At 37.6% G+C, this 18722-nt stretch overlaps 1 protein-coding gene across 7 annotated transcripts in view; it reads right to left on the reverse strand.

The window, feature by feature from the left end:
- AFF4 (ALF transcription elongation factor 4) overlaps positions 1-18722 on the reverse strand; it is a 61760-nt gene that overhangs the window by 28296 nt on the left and 14742 nt on the right. For 4 of the 7 annotated variants that reach the window (XR_015695964.1, XM_087709574.1, XM_014059659.2 and 1 more), the window contains 4 exons: positions 7939-8091; positions 7531-7657; positions 2070-2861; positions 866-910 (listed from right to left, as the gene is read on the reverse strand). Coding sequence is in view for 6 of the 7 variants with exons in the window: in XM_087709574.1 (XP_087565700.1) it covers positions 866-910; positions 2070-2861; positions 7531-7653 (960 nt within the window). In the remaining variant the exon portion in view is untranslated. Of the gene's footprint in view, positions 1-865; positions 911-2069; positions 2862-7054; positions 7119-7530; positions 7661-7938; positions 8092-18722 lie in introns of those variants that run through there. The other 3 variants (XM_087709573.1, XM_087709572.1, XM_014059660.2) reach the window with 2 other exon arrangements.

The following is an 18722-nucleotide window of genomic DNA, read 5'->3' on the forward strand; positions in this document are numbered from 1 at the left end:
GCAGAATGCCTTTAATACATTTCAGCTGGTTTCCTAGTGTTTCAGGAATGATCTGACAATGACAATCGAGTTCAGTTTTCTTACTGGGTTTCTATTTGTTATTGTCCCTTGATGATGATCTCAAAACCTTAATGCAGAATGCAGCAACTACAACTGGTAGAGTTAGATGGAATCAACATAATATTTTAAAGACTAAACCACCTGTCTATTCTCAACCATTTCAAGATGCTTATGTTTGCTTTAAATCCTTAGTTTGGCAAACAGATACACGAAAGATCACTTCTTCCTATATCAATACTAAGATCTTTAGGGGCAACTTTTCTCTGGATAAAATTGTACACGCACGCATATGTGAAGGGGTCATTCACAATGGCACCTGTTCTTTGAATATTTTAGTTGCAAAAACTTGCCTGGCACATTACTACTTGGCACTATTCACTCAGTAATTTTAAAATAATCAAGCATTCTGTTAATTGCCTTTGAGCTATTTTAATGAAGATTGTGTTTGCCTTGTATGGTTTTTTTCAATTGGAATTAGTATTTTTAGGTATAACTTAATGGCACTAAAATACCAGTGGGTTCATAAATGATAATATGAATTCTAGTCATAAGAGCACTGAAGACATGCAACGTTACTATTCCTTTACCAGCTGTCAAAATGCTCAAGATAAAGAATTAACATCATTAATATCTGTTCCAGCAAAATGTTCCTTGCGAATTTTGCTCTCTACTTTCACCTTAATATAGGAATATGCTTTTCTTTCATAATTTTTAAAATTATACTTGAAATTTAAAATAACTTTTAAGTATTTTAATTAATTAAGCAAGTAAACAATAATAGCCAATGTAAAAACATATAACTTACTTTTAGAATCTCATCCACACTATTCATATCACCAGATGCTGAAGCCTATAAATAAATATTGAAAATTTAACTAAACTACATGTCAACATGTTAACATCTCCAAAACTTATAGCGCTATCCAAAATGTCTAATTTTACAAAGCAATTAGGTCTTCAACTCAATTAGGTACTTTCATCTAATAACTGTGATGCTCCCTCCCCCTCCCCACCCAGAAAATCATTAGAAATCTCACTAAAATCACAATGGGCTGAATAAAGCCCACAGAAATCTACAGCTGTTTACCAAACTATAATTCTTAATAAAAAGTAAGAGGCAAATTGTTAAGTATATGAGTGAAGAGTTCTCTTGTCATCCCTGTACCTTGCCTTTTTAAATGATGTCCTTGGATCCAGAATGTAAAGAAAATACTGAATCACTGAAAAAAATATTCTTTAATATAAAAATGTGCATGTTGTATTTTGTAGTTGAAAATAAGAATAGTTTAATCTAAATGCATAGCATACTAAAAAGTAATGATGCCAGTTTTTCTGAGGATTATCACTCTATACAGGAGATGGAATAAAAACATAAATTACAATTTTTAATCATTCATCATATATGATACAGTGTTTTTATTTTAAATATAGACGGTAGATACGGAATTTGGATCTGCTTCAGTAGTTTGTGGATTCAAACTCAGAGAACATGAGTGAATCCAAACAGAGAACAACTGATGAATTAGTATTAAACTTTAATTTAATTATTAATTTAGCATTAAGACACTAGACAGCTGGTAGTACATAGCAGTATTTTTGTTATGTTGATATTTGGTTCCGATAATTCAAAATACAAACAGCTAATTTTGGCAATCTCGTTATATTAAATGAGCTCATTTAATATATTATGAGATTGCCAAAATTATCTGTTTGTATTTTGAATTATCGGAACCAAATATCAACATAACAAAAATACTGCTATGTACTACCAGCTGTCTAGTGTCTTAGTGCTAAATTAATAATAGCATGCAGAACTGAAAATCAAAATTAATATTTTAACAGTGATGTATTTCTTTTACTTTTTATTTAGTTTATTTAATGGACTTTATATGAAAATGTGCATGCTATATATTCTTAGTAACTTTTTTAATGCTAATTTATATTTACAAAACATCAGACATAATCATAGTTCTGACTACTATAACCATCATTTTAAAAAGACAACTTACATCAAGTGGTTGAGAAGGAATTTTCAGCTTTGTTAGATGTACTTTGCTACTAGGTTTCAGTTCATTCATATTGTTGCTATGAGTCTGGCTACTGTAGTGTTCAGAAGGTAACTTTGGTTCCATTGATTCCTGACCATCCATAGGTCTTACATAAGCAGTAGGCTTCTGCAACATTGTACTTGACTTTGACATAAGCGAAGGAGGAAACGACTGGCTACCACTAGAAAAAGACGGTACACGGGAAGGTGAGTCCCAATTGGCATCTGAGTCTCGTGGAGATTTGGATCGCTGATGTTCTTTACCGTGATGGTCATTTCCATGAGATCTGGAATGGCTGGGGTTCAGAGAAGAAACAACAGATGTTTTTCCAGGACTGGAAGAATGGGATTTTGAATGTTCTGATCCATGCTGGGTTTTTTTGCGGCTACTGCTGCTTCCACCACTGCTATATGAGTCACGATCATGCCTTTGTCCGCTATTGCTAGTGCTGTTGCCACTATTGCGTTGACTACTATGTCCACCCTGTAAACCTGAGGACCGTTTCTGTGACTGGGAAGAAGTGCTAGGCGCTGGGCCTACAGGTGTCCATTTGCTGCTCTGATGAGAGCCAGTATTGTGTCTCTGATCACCAAAGAAACTTTGGTTTGATTTGTCGTCTGTTGCTGATGGACCGGTTGGTTTGGGAATTCTAACAAGTTTCTGGAGAGACTGGTCACCTATAAGATCCGTCATTTCATCATAGTTTCCAAGCATGCTTTGGATACGGCTAGACAATTTATCTTCTTTGCTGGTCTGTGTGAAGAATGAATGAAATGAATAAAAACAATACATAATGTTACGGTATTAAGATATATTGTAATCATATAAATTTTATATCAGATGAATTATTAAATGGTAATACACATTTGGAAATTATCCATGTAATCTTTTTTTAGCAGCGATCTGAAGCATCTGATATTTAAAGCACAGCTATTTGAAAAGCAATCCAACTCCCCAGAAAAATAATACATAATTATTACCCAGAAATATCACTAAAATTCCTTTGATTTTTACATTATACTTGTCTGAAAAAGCTGGGTTCGTATCAGGTGTGCCATGCCTAGTGAAACACAAATGGAGGTAGAGATTGCAAAGTCTTTATTCTGCACAGAAAAAGGACAGAGAGGCATCATTCTGTAGGTCTGTGCAAAAGCCACTCCATCAATAGTAGTTTTTATAGTTATTTCTTTAAAAGCTCACCTTACCTCCGTTCCTTTTAGGTCATCTTATCCAGTGTTCAGCCAATATTACTTGGCTAGCATAATCAGCATTATCTAGCAGCAATCAGCACTTCTGTCTCTAATTTCCAGTGACAATTAGCATATTATACCTAGTGGTGGGATTCAAAATTTTTCACTACGGGTTCTATGGGTGTGACTTGGTAGGCGTGGCAGGAGAAGAATACTGTAAAATCTCCATACCCAATCCACTCCAGGGGAAGGTTATTGCAAAATCCTCATTTCCTCCCAATCAGCTGGGACTCGGGAGGCAGAGAATAGATGGGGGCAGGGGCAGTCAGAGGTGGTATTTGCCAATTCTCCAAACTACTCAAAATATCCGCTACCGGTTCTCCAGAACTGGTCAGAACCTGCTAAATACCACCTCTGATTATATCATAATTAGTATATTTCCCCCTAGTTCATCTTTTCCCAAGACATTGGCTTGTCCTATGATATGTTTGGGGTTTCATTTGAGCAATCATTCTCAATTATTCTTGCTTTTGCAAGCATTCTTGACCATTCTAGCAGGTTACTAAGTATCAAGGCCTATATGCATCTGAATTTTAGCTTCTTAATATAAAGGTATTAGGGGAGGGGCCTTTTAGCTTTTCCATGACACTTGCTGCAAACAGAGTTTTGTATTTTCTGTGATTAATCGGAAGAACAGGTATAAATTTGAAAGACAGATTGCAGGTAAAACTGAAAGTAAAAGATTTCTGGATGTAGAGGCCCTGGAAAACCAGCAAAGAAAGATCTCTCTTAACTATGCATATTATTTGGAAACTATATTTTTCATCAAACTGAGTATGCGTTTCAAAATAATTTTATTTCTGTAATTAAAAATATTCAACATTTTGATTTCTTATATCAAAAGTACACCATCTTTTCTAGCTTTTTTAAATGCATTTTTTGTAAACATGCCTTTCCTTTAGGAAACTTTAAAAAAAATCATTTCAATCTTGCAATATAAATTTGAACCTGAAACCCTATTTTTAAAGAAACTGATAACCTGTCCTCATAGTGGAATTGCCACTTGTAACATATAAAGAGCTTTGTTCACAGTGTCGAATGACTGACTGACTGACTAAGCAAAAGTGCAGAAGAGGGACTTTCTTTTTCTAGAGATCTGTATCTCCCTTTTTTAAAATCAAGGCATGGCACAAACCATATAAGGCAAGAGAGGATAACGTTCTCAATAATGAAGGAAGGGTTACTTGCCAACAATCTATGGGCCTCTGAGTACCGCTATTCTTTCAGACATAAGTTTCTGGATGAGTTTATACACAGATGGTTGAAATGGGAATACACAGCATTCCCATTCCAATCCTGAAAGCCAAAAAAGTTTTAAAAATATAAATTTGTGGCAAAATTTCAATCATGTGGGGTTTTTAAAAATGAGAATAGAAAAGTCCACTTCCCATGATTCTTCCCACTGTTTTGTTTGAAGGGGGAAAAATTAAAGGTAAACTGTGTCACTAAAATCTGGCTATTTTGTAAGGCAATATTGGAGAGTCTATACCCGTAGAATGGTATAGATCTAATAAAGAGAATGGAAAAAAACAACAAATTGTCAATCTTTGCATAGATGATGATTTTTGTATTTCGCATAGAAAGATATAAATGCTTACGTTAGAAGAAAACAGATTTTTAAAAATCATATTCAGAACTTAATCTTTAAAAATAAACTACACTTTTAAGTAATTAAACTAAAGAACCAGCATAAGTTAACTGAATAAAATAAATATATAAAGAAATAGAACTTCTCTCAAAGGACAGAAATACAAAAATTTCTAAAACTAAATCATCACCCATAGAGTTACGAAATAAACAAATAAAGCTAGCCAGCAAGTAAATAACGCTTTTTACGCTAAAAATTCAACCCCAAATACATTTATATGTGCATTGCCAATTGTCTAAAATTGTTCCTTTCTATTCAGTACACTCCAGCGGAGTGTAATGAGCACCCGTCTATCAAATATTACCATCTTGTGGAATTGAGGAGTTTTGCTTTCTCTGTTGTGGCCCCATCCCCTAGAACAGCACTCGCACTCTCCAAAAATAAGGAGTGTATCCTCTCTTCTAGCTTGGTCCCAGGCCTGGAGTTAATACCGTGTTTCCCTGAAATTACGACATGTCCTAATAATAAGACCATGCCATATTTTTCCTGTGAGCAAAAATATATGCCTTCCCCCCATAATAAACCCCCTGGACAACCTCCCCTCCACCCAGGCAGAGCACCATTCACCAACCTAGCAATATCCCAAAGGCACAAAGCTGCAGGAGCCAGGGAAAGGGGGGCAAAGGCGCTCATATTGCTTGATGCCTTTGGGATATTACTGGGTCAATGAGTGGTGTGTGCCCAGCTGGAGTGGAGGTTGCCGGGCAGCTGCTCTCACAAGCAGCTGCCTGGCAACGCCCCTTTCCAGCCGGGCAAAGCGCCACTCACCGACCCAGTAATATCCCAAAGGTGCCTCCAGCTCGCATGCCTCCCTGCCTCACCATGCCCAATTCTCCCTGCAGGGATGGGCCAGGGAGCTGCCTCTGCCCCGCTGCCACTGCCATTCTCTGAGCATAACCGGCTTCCAAATTCCGGAGATCCGCTGCCAAGTCTTCCGGTAGCGGCTGCTCTGGGACTACGCTCTATGGAAGACTTGGCAGCGGATCTCCAGAGTTTAGAAGCCGGTTATGCTCGGAGCATGGCGTGGCGGCAGCAGCGGGGTGGCAGTGGTGCCATGGCCAGCCCTGCAGGGAATGTTGGCAATGGTGAAGCAGGAAGTCACGCGAGCTGGAAGCAGAACAAGTGCTCGCACAACCTCTCTTTCCAGCCGGGCAGAGTGCCACATGGCTTAGCACCTTTGGGATATTACTGGGTTGGTGAGTGGCACTCTGCCCGGCTGGGAAAGGGCGTTGCCGGGCAGCTGCTCATGAGCGTGGTCATCTCATGGCGGCTTTGTTGCGCTGCTGCAACAGTGCAACACAGCCGTTTGCCCCTGAGGCTGTGCCCAGCTCTTCGGGTGCCCGTTTGCAAGATAGCAGCCACCCGGCAACCCCAAACCAATAACCCCCGCCCTCGATAATAAGGTCCAAGCAAAATTTGGGGGGGGGGTCAAACAAAACACGGTAGATTATTTTATTTATTTCCCTCATTTATTATTTTTATTGTACTTTGGCAGCCTTCATTCTGTTTGATTTATGTTACTTTTAAGATTGGTTTATTCTTATATGTTTTTATTTTATTTTATTGTTTCATATGCCATCTAGTCAGTGGAGTTGTCCAACTATAACAAATTTGAATAAACAAAGTTCACTGGACTGTTTAATGCAGATGTTAACTACTCTTAATTTTCACCACACGTATTTACCTTCCTGTATTGAGAATGTTATTGAAATCAAAGATGACTGAAAAACAAGTGGGAAAACTTTTCCCCCCTTCTTCTTAATTATTTCTCTCTATTTTTAAAAAATATTTAAATACTATTTAATATTGAAATACACATAGTACCTTTAAATAAGGGGACAAGAAAAGCAACAACACATTGTCTACTCCCCTCTTTTAGTCTTAAAATGAAAGCACAAATAAAAATAACAGTTTATGCTTAAATAATGTATGCCGTCATGATCAGGAAAATAACTCAACTGCATGAAAGAAACACATTTTGCAGCATCAAAGTGAATCTCTTATGTACAAACAGCCAGGTACTAGAAATATCAAGCCCTAACAATTACCTTTCATCTATAGAAAACATTCTCCGCAATCTCAGTAATGCTACTGTCTTGAATCACTCTTTTGCTACAAGGCAAGAGTACATTGTAACAATTATCTCTGTAAGTACTTTCTATTTACCATTTCATATTTAGACAGTTCGATGGTCAAATGGTTTGACCTGTCAGTGCTGGGACATTAAGAAAAGAATGTTGACATGAATGAGCTTGTATTATTCCTAACAATATTAATATTTCATTAATAGGTCTATCAACATAAACTTTAAAAAATAATAATGTAAGTTTATAAAATATCTTTTTTCCCTCTGTATTTGCATTTAGAGTGTAAGGTTCAAATTCTTATTTTCATGTTTCTAGAATACTGATTATATTATGGTATACACTACATCTACTTAGAAAGTTCATCACAGTACTGAATTTACAGAAAAAAATATCTGTGGTGTGATCATTAAGAAAAATAACAAACCTCATGAACTTACAACTTTATATGGTTCAGCAAAAAGAGGAGAATTAGGTGGGAAGGCTTCTTCACCCTGTTGAATTTCTTGATTACGTCTCTCTTTTTCTTTAATACGCAGCGCATTCCGATCTTCACGGTTCATGTTGCTATAAAGAAAAACAATGCAATTATATGACAGGGTATGAAAGTAAGTGATTCTGCTTTTTACACCTTGACAATCTGCAGCTTTGCTTTTTTTTTTTTTTTTACAAAAAAGTATTCTAATGCACATTTTTAAAAAATCTATAAGTGCCTAAACATCAGAAATTGTCTTATGCATACATACTGACAAAACCTAGCCGTTTACTTTCATAAGAAAAATTATGCTGCATTCTTTAAATAAACTATTAAATGTATTGTCTTAATTTTTTAAAAATTACAGTGTTACCTCGGTACTCGACTGCTTTGAAACTCATTGAATTTGGTAATCGATGCATTGTGACGCAAAAAGTTTGTCCTGGTACTCGTCGTTTGTTGGGTACTCGACCCGCAAGCTAGAACTTGTTGATGTCAATTGCCTCGTGACTTGCTACCCTTTCAGCTGAAACAAAGGGTCACGCATTAGTCATGTGGTTTGTTTGGTACTCATTTTTTAGTACTCGTTTCACCTCCCGGGACCAATTAATGACAAGTACTGAGATACCACTGTAATTTTTATTGCTTTTAAATTAACAAAACATAAGAATGATAACGATATTGTCAAAATAAGTCAATAAAACAAAAAGTGAAAAAATATGACACATATATCATTATAACAATAAACAATTATATATATACTTGTCTAATGCAAATATTCAAATATGTAAATATTTCTAATACATTTATACAACATAAAGTACTCTGTATAAATGAGTCCTGTATTTCATTATGCTTGTCCTTACAGAGTCTACATCTATAGACAATCCACTCATAGGTGACAAGGGCAATCAAGTCTTCAATTCATTGAAAGGGAGCCATAAATTTATATTTTCCATGCTGCAATATCAGTGTTTTGACCATAGTAAAGAGATAATCCATTTACATTGTTTGTCCAGTTATCAACTTCCACGTACTAGGTGTGCAGCTTAAGACAATAATGCTCTCTGAGAATTTTAGCTTTTGTTGCACAATCATACTTTCTCCCAAATCTTGGGAAATGAGATCATTGTAAAAACATGTGTTTTAAAGAAGCATTATCCTTATTACACTTCCAACAAAATTCCGGTTTTGACAGCCCTTTTCTATGCAAACATAATGGAATCCAATCAATTCTAAATATTATTTTTATTGTATAAGTAAATGTATTGTCTAATTTAACATTTAAACAGTTTTTCAAAAAAATAATTGAGGACTTTTGAATAAAGTACAGGTAGTCCCTGGCTTATATCCATTTATTCAGCGACCTTTCAAACTTGCGACAATGCTGATCAGTGGTACTTATGACTAGTCCTCAGATTTCCAGCTGTTGCAGTGTCTCCATGATCATAATTTACAACTTTCCCTGCTGGCTTCCCAGAAGCAAAGTCAATGGAGAAGCCATCAGTAAGTCAGAAGCCACATAAGATCCTTTCTTAATGATGGCAACTGGGACTATCTAAACAACTGTTGCTAAGCAGCATGGTTACATGACATTGTGCTCTACAACTGTGTTACTTAGTAATGGCAATTCCAGCCCCATTTGCTGTTGTAAAGACTGCGTGTATTTTACTCAAAATTCTTATCAGCAAGTGCTATGTTTCTTCATTCTTATATACAAAACCTGCAGTCCCCCTAACTTTCTCTGTCAGTCTATTGAAAATGCCTCTAATGTCTCTAATCTACTCTTTATATGTTTCTAAAAAGGATTTGTTTGTACTTTAAATCCATACTTTTAGTTTTGAATTCAATTGTATGTACTGTCAACTAGCTTTTGATGAAATAATTTTTACTGTGACTATATGATATAGGTATTTCTTTGGAAAATGTAAGAAATTCTGTTTGAAATGTTAGTTCCTCTTTGGTTTGTAACAACCAGAAACTGCATTTTATCCAAAACAATCCAAGTAGTACTGTGTTTATTGATAAGATTATGCATTTGCAAAATAAGATCACTCAAACTTCACTGTTCATATTAAACAACACGTAAAATGTGACTAGAAGGCATGAAGCTCACTTAATACTTCAATTAACATGTAGACAAAAGGCTAATAGCTACAGTAGGTACAAAATAGCTATATTCAGCTAAAACAAATATTGAAACAAAAATATGTAAGAAGAATATTAAAGTTCCCTTGGATAATCAAACATATTTCAAGAGAAAAGAATAAATATCAAAGGAGGTCATTCTCTAAAAAGTTAAAAATAAAGTTAGATTCATTTTTTAAATCAATATCAGTCACCCAAGCTCAGAGAATAATACAATACAGGTAGTCCTTGACTTGCAACTGGTCACTTGACTGGCTGAAGTTATGATGGATCTCCCCAGAGCTATTACGATGTTTTCAAAATTATGACAGCGGCATCCCCACATGTGATCACATTTTGGGCACTTGGCAATTTATTCACCTTTACAACTGTTTGATTGAGATTTTCAGCTTTCTTGATGGTTTTTGGTGTTTACTTTTGGTTTCAGGCAAAAAATGCTCATTGGGGGAAATGAATTTGCTTAACTGCAGCATTCACTTATCAACCACCATATGCACTTACTGATCACTGCAAGAAATGTCAAAAATTGGATCCAGTCAAGTGATGTCTCACCTAATGACCGCAATTTCTTATAACTGCAATTCCAGGCTCAATTATGGTCGTATGTTGGGACTACCTGCACTAAACACTACCTGCACTGAAAAAAAATAGCTTATTTTAAAATTTAGAATAATGCAACTGTTCGGGAGATGTTTAGCTCCTACTAGTTCTAATATGATGAAAACAATTAAGAAAATTTTAGATAGACTTTTAAAGATTAATAATGTTAATTTCAATTATTTTTATTTCTAACTTTTAACTAACTGGGGTGTTCTATGCAACATAAAAATACAAAGAAGAAATAGCTCTTAGCAGATGTTGCCAGTGAGCAAAACATGACACAATTTTACTCCTGCTTGCCAATATTTAGTTATGAAAGATAAATAAGCTTCTGTGTTACTATAAATAACTAGTTATTTGTATACCCATCTAAACATATTCATTTAGGATGGCCAGCTCCCAAATTACTGATTTTAGAACAGATTCAATAAAGTATTTATGTCTACCATATAAATCATGTACTATAATGTTGAGAAATTATGTCTCAAAAGTATGAAAAAAATAAAAATGTAATTTTATTAGATACTTTTATCACAGCCAAACTCCAGCTCAAAAATAATCAAAAAACAAAATTGTGAGAAGCAAGAAAAACAACAGTAAAACCCAATTATAAAACTGGTGTGCTCAAGCTTTGACACAAGAACCTTAACAATGTTATGAGAAATAAAATCACATTGGCAATAACAATTATAAATAAAATAGATCTGGGTGATTTGGAAATACAAGTTGATGGCATGTTATTACTGTAGCTGCAACCAGGCATCTTTGTAATAGAAGCAATACAGAACATGCATTAATATTCAGGAACTCCGTTATAGGAGCAAACTCTGTATTCAAGTGTGCTACCACATAATTTCCCCCCATGAACATCTGTTTGGAGGACATTAAAATTGCGATAGGGATCTTTTGACTGTGGGAATTATTACTTGGCTTGGGGAAGCTTGGGAGAAAAAGTGAATGACTGTCCAGAAACGTATCTCTGGGTGTGATACATCATCCAAATTCTTGGCCTGCTGTTTTAAAGATTGCCTCTACCCACTGATATCCCATTATCAGGATTGCACTAAACCGCAGTTCTTCAACTTCTAATGTAATGTCCTTACCGCAAGATAAAACAAAGTTGTTACTTAAAATTAGTGTGTTAACTCCACAGTGGAACAAAACTAACTTTAGCCAATAAGAGAATATGCAAATTAAATATGAGTTTTAATTTTGTTCAAGCTCAGCTCATGGCACAACACTACATTAGCAACTCATTGTGGGGCTTGAAATATGTTCCTTAAGAGTTTAACTGTACCCTCTTTAAAATGTGAACACAGTTCACAGTTCCATTTCGGCTCTGAACAAATGATAATACTTTTAGTTGAGGCAAATTTGAACAATGCATCTCTAATGCAATAATAATGTAATAATTATAATAAAGCGACTGTTGGATTGTTCTGGTGCATTTTGGACAATATTCTCTATGTGTGCACTGCAGTAGGGTTCTTAAATTTTCTATGTAATTTATGTCTAGGGATAAGTTTAAAAATAAACTTGAAACTGATAAAAGCTGCACATTAGCATGGATAACATTATCCGAATTATTTCCCATAATCTCTGAAAACTAAGGGAATATATCTGCCTAGGCATGTCAACAATTTTTTCTCATCATAGTCTCTGAGATTCACACAAGTTTCTTACTTGAAAATAACTAAATTGAGGCTAGTCCTTACAAAAAGTTGTATCTCTCTAGCAGAGCACTTGGAGTAAAGTACTGAATGAATGTGAGACCATTTAGTGGCTCAGCTAAGATCCTGTACACAAATAAATTCCTATAGAAGGAGGAGGCTGTCATCACTGTTATGTAGTAAGAATCAAGAAAACAACATTTGGCCAGTTCAGAGTAAAGCCTAATGGTCGCAACTATCCATTTGAAGGCATTCTAATAGAAAAGATAACAACTCATAGAATTGTTTACTTCTGATCTCTGAAAGAGCAGAAGTAAACACTGAATAGATTTAATGCAATCTTAATAATACTTTCACTACTACAATCTCTAAGAGTACTTGCTCCCTATTTCGATTACTAACTAGCTTGACCCTTCCTCCATTCATGCAGGAATGCTGATAGAAACAAACCATTACTCAAGGCACTACTATTCAGAAAAAACTATGTGTGCTACTTACTGTTTCCTGTTAGCAAATATACAAAGAAAATGCAGAATAATTTTAAAGGAAATACAAAGTTGTTTTGAAAATGAGCCAAGATGGCAAAAAAAAAGGAAACTCCAACAGAGTGAAGTAAACTAAAAATAAATATGGGGAAATGATTTCCACTAAAAGAGAAAGCTGGAAAGAAGTATTTATTGATTTCTATGAAAATGACAGTAATATATATATAAATGCATTTTAAAAGAATGGTATAAATAAACCAAGAAAAAAATGGGTGAAAATGAAATTGAAAATTATATAAGGTAGTCCTTGGTTTAAAACCATTTAGTGACTGTTCAAACTTACAATGGCACTGAAAAAAAGTGACTTATGTATGTTTTTCAACTTATGATGTTTGCTGCAGCATCCCCTAGTCACATGATCAAAATTCAGGTGCTTGGCAACTGGCATGTATTTATGAAAGTTGCATTGTCCTGGGATCTTGTGATCCCTCTTTGTGACTTTCCTAGCCAGCTTCTGACAATGGCAAAGTCAATGGGAAAAGTCAGATTTGCTTAACTATCAATGATCCACTTAACTGTAGTGCAGTTGCAACTTAACAACTGTTGCAAAAAAAGTCATAAAATAGGACACAACTCACAACAACCGCCTTGCTTGACAAAGGAAATTTGGGGCTCTATTGTGGTTGTTAAGTCAAGGGCTACCCATAAAAAACTTGTAAATTCTAAGATTGAAAACATAGATAAGTGCAACTGGAGAAATGTTAAAATATAGATGTCAGTTGTTTGAGTAGGAACTATGCAGTTACTGTAATGCATGTGTCTAATAATACTAGCACTGATCCCCATTAATGTAAAAAATAACAAAAGTGCACACAAAAATTAAAAGGCATTTGCTTGCTAGGTGTTTTTGGAAAAGTGTATGGCAGAATTCTGATCAAAAGGATACAAGAAATCAAAACCAGCAAAGTTTGAGATGGTACACATATCAAGTTTTGTTCACAACACAACTCTTATGAAATAAAAGAATCTGAGAAACAAAGTTATCTGTTTAGGAAAAGTGTATGATAAACTGAATAAATGTGAATGTTTTGGTTTAGCTGTCAATGGCAATATACTGTATGATGGATGTAAAGAATGTATGAAAATTTATTATTTAGCAAATGGTTCAGCAAGGATCAAGGTATAAGACAAGAGTGTGTTATGTCTCTTTGATTGCTTATTGTAACTATGGATAAATATACAAAATGTTTGGTCAAGATGTGTTGGCTGGGAATTTGAATGTATGTGTATTTTTCTACGCAGATGACTCCATGCTGTTGGCTGAGAATCTGAATGAACTTCAGGGAATGTTAGACTGTATGCTGCATGATTAAACTTTCATTTGAACTTCCCTGAGGCTGGTGATTGGAGCTGTTTTCTACAAGGGGGGAGTCAGAGAGACAAAGAGGACTAGGTAGGGGCCCTTTAACTCCATTTCATTTGAATTTCCCTGAGGCTGGTGATTGGAGCTGCTGGCTACAAGGGGAGAGTCAGAGAGACAAAGAGGACTAGGTAGTAGCCCAAACACCTAATGGTGCACAAATCATATATCTATAAACCAAAGTAGCAATAATGCATTGAGATTGTGATTTTATTTTATTTCAAAATGACCGGCTTAGTTCAATATAATAGCTGTTTTTCACAGTATTCTTTTCAAATTTGGATATTGTCCCCTTTGTAAACAAATTACTAGTCTACATAGACAGATTACCTATCTAGAATCTCTAATCTGTGCTCTCCAAGCAGAAATTAGGTGTCCAATTCGGCCATGCCACGCTATCAGCCCCCCCACCGCAAAGATCCCACAGGAGAAGAGTAGTCTGGACAACCGTGGGATCTGGCAGGGTGAGAGCTGTGAACCATAAACACAAAGCTTTTGCTGTGACCCAGCATAACAGATATAGTGCCCTTGCTGACCTTAATGGGGACACTAAAGAGACAGGTCAAGGTAGTTGTGATAACTCAAATAAGCAGGGGATCGTGGTCCAAAATGAAGAACTTTCTTTGGAAAGGCGAAAAGGGGACCCAGGTATCATACATCAGTCGCACAAGAAGTTCAAGTTCAAGGTATGTAAAAAGAGAAATCACTTTCTGGTTGGTGATTCAATCGTAAGGAATGTAAATTTAGGAAAGGATATTGAGGTTTTAAAAGAGATCAGGTGTCTGCCAGGTGCTACTGCCAGCAGACACAAGAGGCATATTCTTAAGATAGTCAAGAATGCAAGTAAGGACTGTGACGTTGATGCTATTATACATCTACACAAATGATCTGTCCCAAAAAGATGTACTTTCTGTGAAGCATGATTTCCAGAGCTTGGGGTATGAACTTAGTAGTGTAGGTTGTAGGCTTATCTTTTCAGAGGTTTTACCAGTATATAAGGAACAAAAAGGGAAGAGCCAGAGTGTAGCAGAGTTTAATGTGTGGCTAAAGGAGTGGTGTAAAAGAGAACGCTTTGGTTTTATTAGTCATGATGCCTGCAGCTGGTCCAATGAAACTGTACAAAAGAGATGGTTTGCACCCATCCAAGAAAGGGACTGAGTTACTTGGCATTAAATTTGCATATTTTCTGGATAAACATTTAAAGTGAACAACGGGGACAGAAAATTAATTGATACAGAACATTTCTGTCCCCAGCAATCTAAAACTCATAGGGTTATCAGTGCATGTAACATAGATGTTTGTGCGGGTAAGATTATCACTCCTGCTGTCAAGCAAAACCAACCATTTAATAATGAGTGCCATACCATGTGCATGAATCATACAAGTGGCAAGAAAATAGGGGCAGGCAATCAACACAGGTTATGTAGACAGTAAACACAGGGTCAATCAAAATGGACTCAAATATACACTCTATACACCAATGCACAGAGTATGAGGAATAAACAGGGCGAATTAGAAATTCAAGTAAATGAGGGCAGATACGATATTGTTGCCATTACAGAAACTTGGTGAGATGAAACTCACAAATGGAACATACAGCTAGAAGGATTTAAATTATTTAAAAGAAATAGACCAAATAAAAGAGGAGGTGGAGTTGCACTATATACAAGAAATAACTACATCTCTACAGAAATAGAGCACAATAAAGAAGAGAAACATTTTGAATGCATTTGGGTCAATATTAAAGGTTGGGGAGGGGGGAATGACATTGCCATAGGTCTATACTACAGGCCACCCAACCAAGCAGAGGAAGTAGATGAACTTTTTGCTAGTCAGCTAAGGCAGTGGTCCCCAACCCCCGGTCCGCGGACCGGTGCCGGGCCGTGGAGTACCTGGCACCGGGCCGCGCAGCGGCCGGGGGCCATGATCGCTGCAGCGGCCGGGGGCCATGATCCCTGCTGCCTCTTCACCCACACGCGCAGCCTGAGATCAACCCCGGGACTCGAACCTGAGAGCCGCCTCTCCGGTCCAAACCCCACTCCCACCCCGGCTGCCCGCCCGGCCGCCTTGGTAGCCCGTGGAGACGGAGCGCGTTCGGTTCGCCGCTACCTGGGGGCGCCGTCCCCATGACGTCACCGCGGAGTCCTCGCCTCCTTCCCTGGCGAGGCTTTCTCCCCGCCAGCCAATCAGAGGCCAGTCCCCGGGCAAGCGGGGACAAGTTGCTGGCCGGTCGAAGCAGAAGCGGGAGATTGGAGGGGGGGGAGAGAGAGCGAAAGAGCGAGAGAGCGAGCGCTGGGCGGGTGGCAGTGCGTTCCACAGCGGACTAGGTGCGCCGTGGGCTGCCACCCCCCCCACACACACACGTACACACACTGCCTCTCTGGCAATTGGCTGCCCAGGAAGGGAGCGGGGAGCTTTCACAGATAGGAACGTGATGGGGTTTGTTTTCTTCCCCCACTCCTGAGCCCCTTTTTTTTTTTTTTTGCTTGCCTTCTGGGGTCTCCGCCGTGGAGCAGCCGAGGTCAGATGGGGAGGCGGAGAGAGAGAGAGAGAGAGAGAGAGATGGGTGGGTGGCAGCTGTCTGTGAAACATCTTCCCCTCCCCACCTCCTGGGCAGCCAATTGCCAGAGAGGCACGGTGGGGGTGGTGGGGGTGGTGGGGGTGGAAGGAAATAAAAAGAGAAGTTGCCCTTTCATTTTGCAATCTCTCTCTACGACCTTGTTTCATTCTCTTCCCTTTTGTTTCGTCCTCATTTCTCAATCTCAGCAACTTTAACACTTTTGGACTTCAACTCCCCAAATTGCCCAGCCAGCTAGAATAGATAGATAGATGGTGGATAGGTGATTGATAGATAGAGAGGGATGGATGGATGGATAAATAGATAAATAGATAGATAGATGATAGATAGATAGATAGATAGAGGATATATACACATACACGCATACACACATACATACACAGAGAGAGACAGAGACAGAGACAGACATGGATGGATAGATATCACCGAAGTGAGTACACCCCCTCACATTTTATCAATATTTAAGTATATCTTGCAGCAGTTTAGACATTAATGGCTGGGGGCCATGATCGCTGCAGAACAACGCCTCCCCACCCCTGCGCGCGCTCAGCGGGCCACGGTAAAATTATCAAAGGCTGACTGGTCCGCGGCGATAAAAAGGTTGGGGACCACTGAGCTAAGGTATGTAGGAAGCACACCACAATAGTAATGGGGGATTTTAACTACCCTGACATCAACTGGGAAACAAACTCTGCACCAAGTGGAAGATCCAACAGGTTCCTAACGAACCTAGCAGATAACTTTGTTTCCCAAAAAGTAGAGAAGGGAACAAGGGGATTGGCCATATTAGACTTAATTCTCACTAACAGAGAGGAAATGATAGAAGGTGTTGAAGCCATAGGAACCCTGGGGGCAAGTGACCATGCAATATTGGAATTCAACATTATGCAAACACAAGTAGTAAAACAAAGTCAAACTAGAGTCTTGGATTTTAAGAGAGCTAATTTCAATAAACTTAGAGAGAGCTTGGGAAGAATTCCATGAATGAGAATCCTCAAAGGGAAAACAACTCAAGAAGCTTGGGAAATTTTGAAAAATGAGATTAAAAAAGCTCAGTCTAGCACAATACCAACGAAGAAGAAAAATAACAGCTCCCAAAAGAAACCAGCATGGCTGCATAAAGAACTCTCTGACAAATTGAAAGACAAAAAAGTTAAGTATAAAAAGTAGAAAGAGGGGGACATTACTAAGGCAGAATATCAGCAAATAGCCCGAGTCTGTAAAGATGAAGTAAGGAAAACTAAGGCTCACAATGAAGAAAGGCTTGCCACAAAAGTAAAAAAAATAATTTAAAAAGCTTCTTCCAACATGTTAAAAACAAGAAAAAAGTTAAACAATTGGTCCATTGCTGGGAGAAAGTGGCAAGAAGGTGATAAGCAACAGGGAGAAAGCAGAACTATTTAACTCATTTTTTGCATCTGTCTTTACACAAAGGGATAAAACAGTCCAACCTATCAAAAACAGCACCACAAAAATCAGATTAGGAACACAAATTGAAATAGGGAAGAAAATGGAAAATGAGCACATGTCTACCCTAGACGAGTTCAAATCACCAGATCCGGACGGATTACACCCCAGGGTTCTGAAGGAACAGGCAGATGAGATCTCAGAACCACTGAACTATATCTTTCAGAGATCCTGGAGCATCGGGGAACTGCCAGAGGACTGGAAAAGAGCTGATGTGGTTCTCATCTTCAAAAAAGGGGAAATAATAGATCCAGGAAACTATAGACTTATCAGCCTGACCTCAATACCAGGAAAGATTCTGGAAAAGATAGTCAAGCAATAAATTGGCAAACACCTAGAAGTAAACAAATTAATAGCCAAAAGCCAACATGGGTTTGTCAAAAACAGATCATGCCAGACTAATTTTATTGCATTCTTTGACAAAGTGACAAAATTAGTGGAGCAGAGGAATTCTGTCAATATAGTTTACTTGGACTTCAGTAAGGCATTTGATAAGGTAGAACATAACCTACTACTAGATAAAGTAGAAGAATGTGGGTTGGACAGCATCACCACCAGATGGATTCGTAACTGGCTGACCAAACGCACTCAACATGTAGTCCTCAATGGAATTGCATTCACATGGAGGGGAGTATGCAGTGGACTACCCCAAGGCTCTGTTTAAGGCACAGTACTCTTCAACATCTTCATCAATGATTTGGATGAGGGAATAAATGGGGAACTCATTAAATTTGCAGATGACACCAAGTTGGCAAGAATAGCCAACACTCCAGAAGACAGGTTTAAGAT

Source organism: Thamnophis sirtalis, unplaced genomic scaffold (assembly GCF_051295495.1).
Source record: "Thamnophis sirtalis isolate CommonGarterSnake01/CBP01778 unplaced genomic scaffold, rThaSir2_p1.2 scaffold_3, whole genome shotgun sequence".
NCBI classification, from domain to species: domain Eukaryota; kingdom Metazoa; phylum Chordata; class Lepidosauria; order Squamata; family Natricidae; genus Thamnophis; species Thamnophis sirtalis.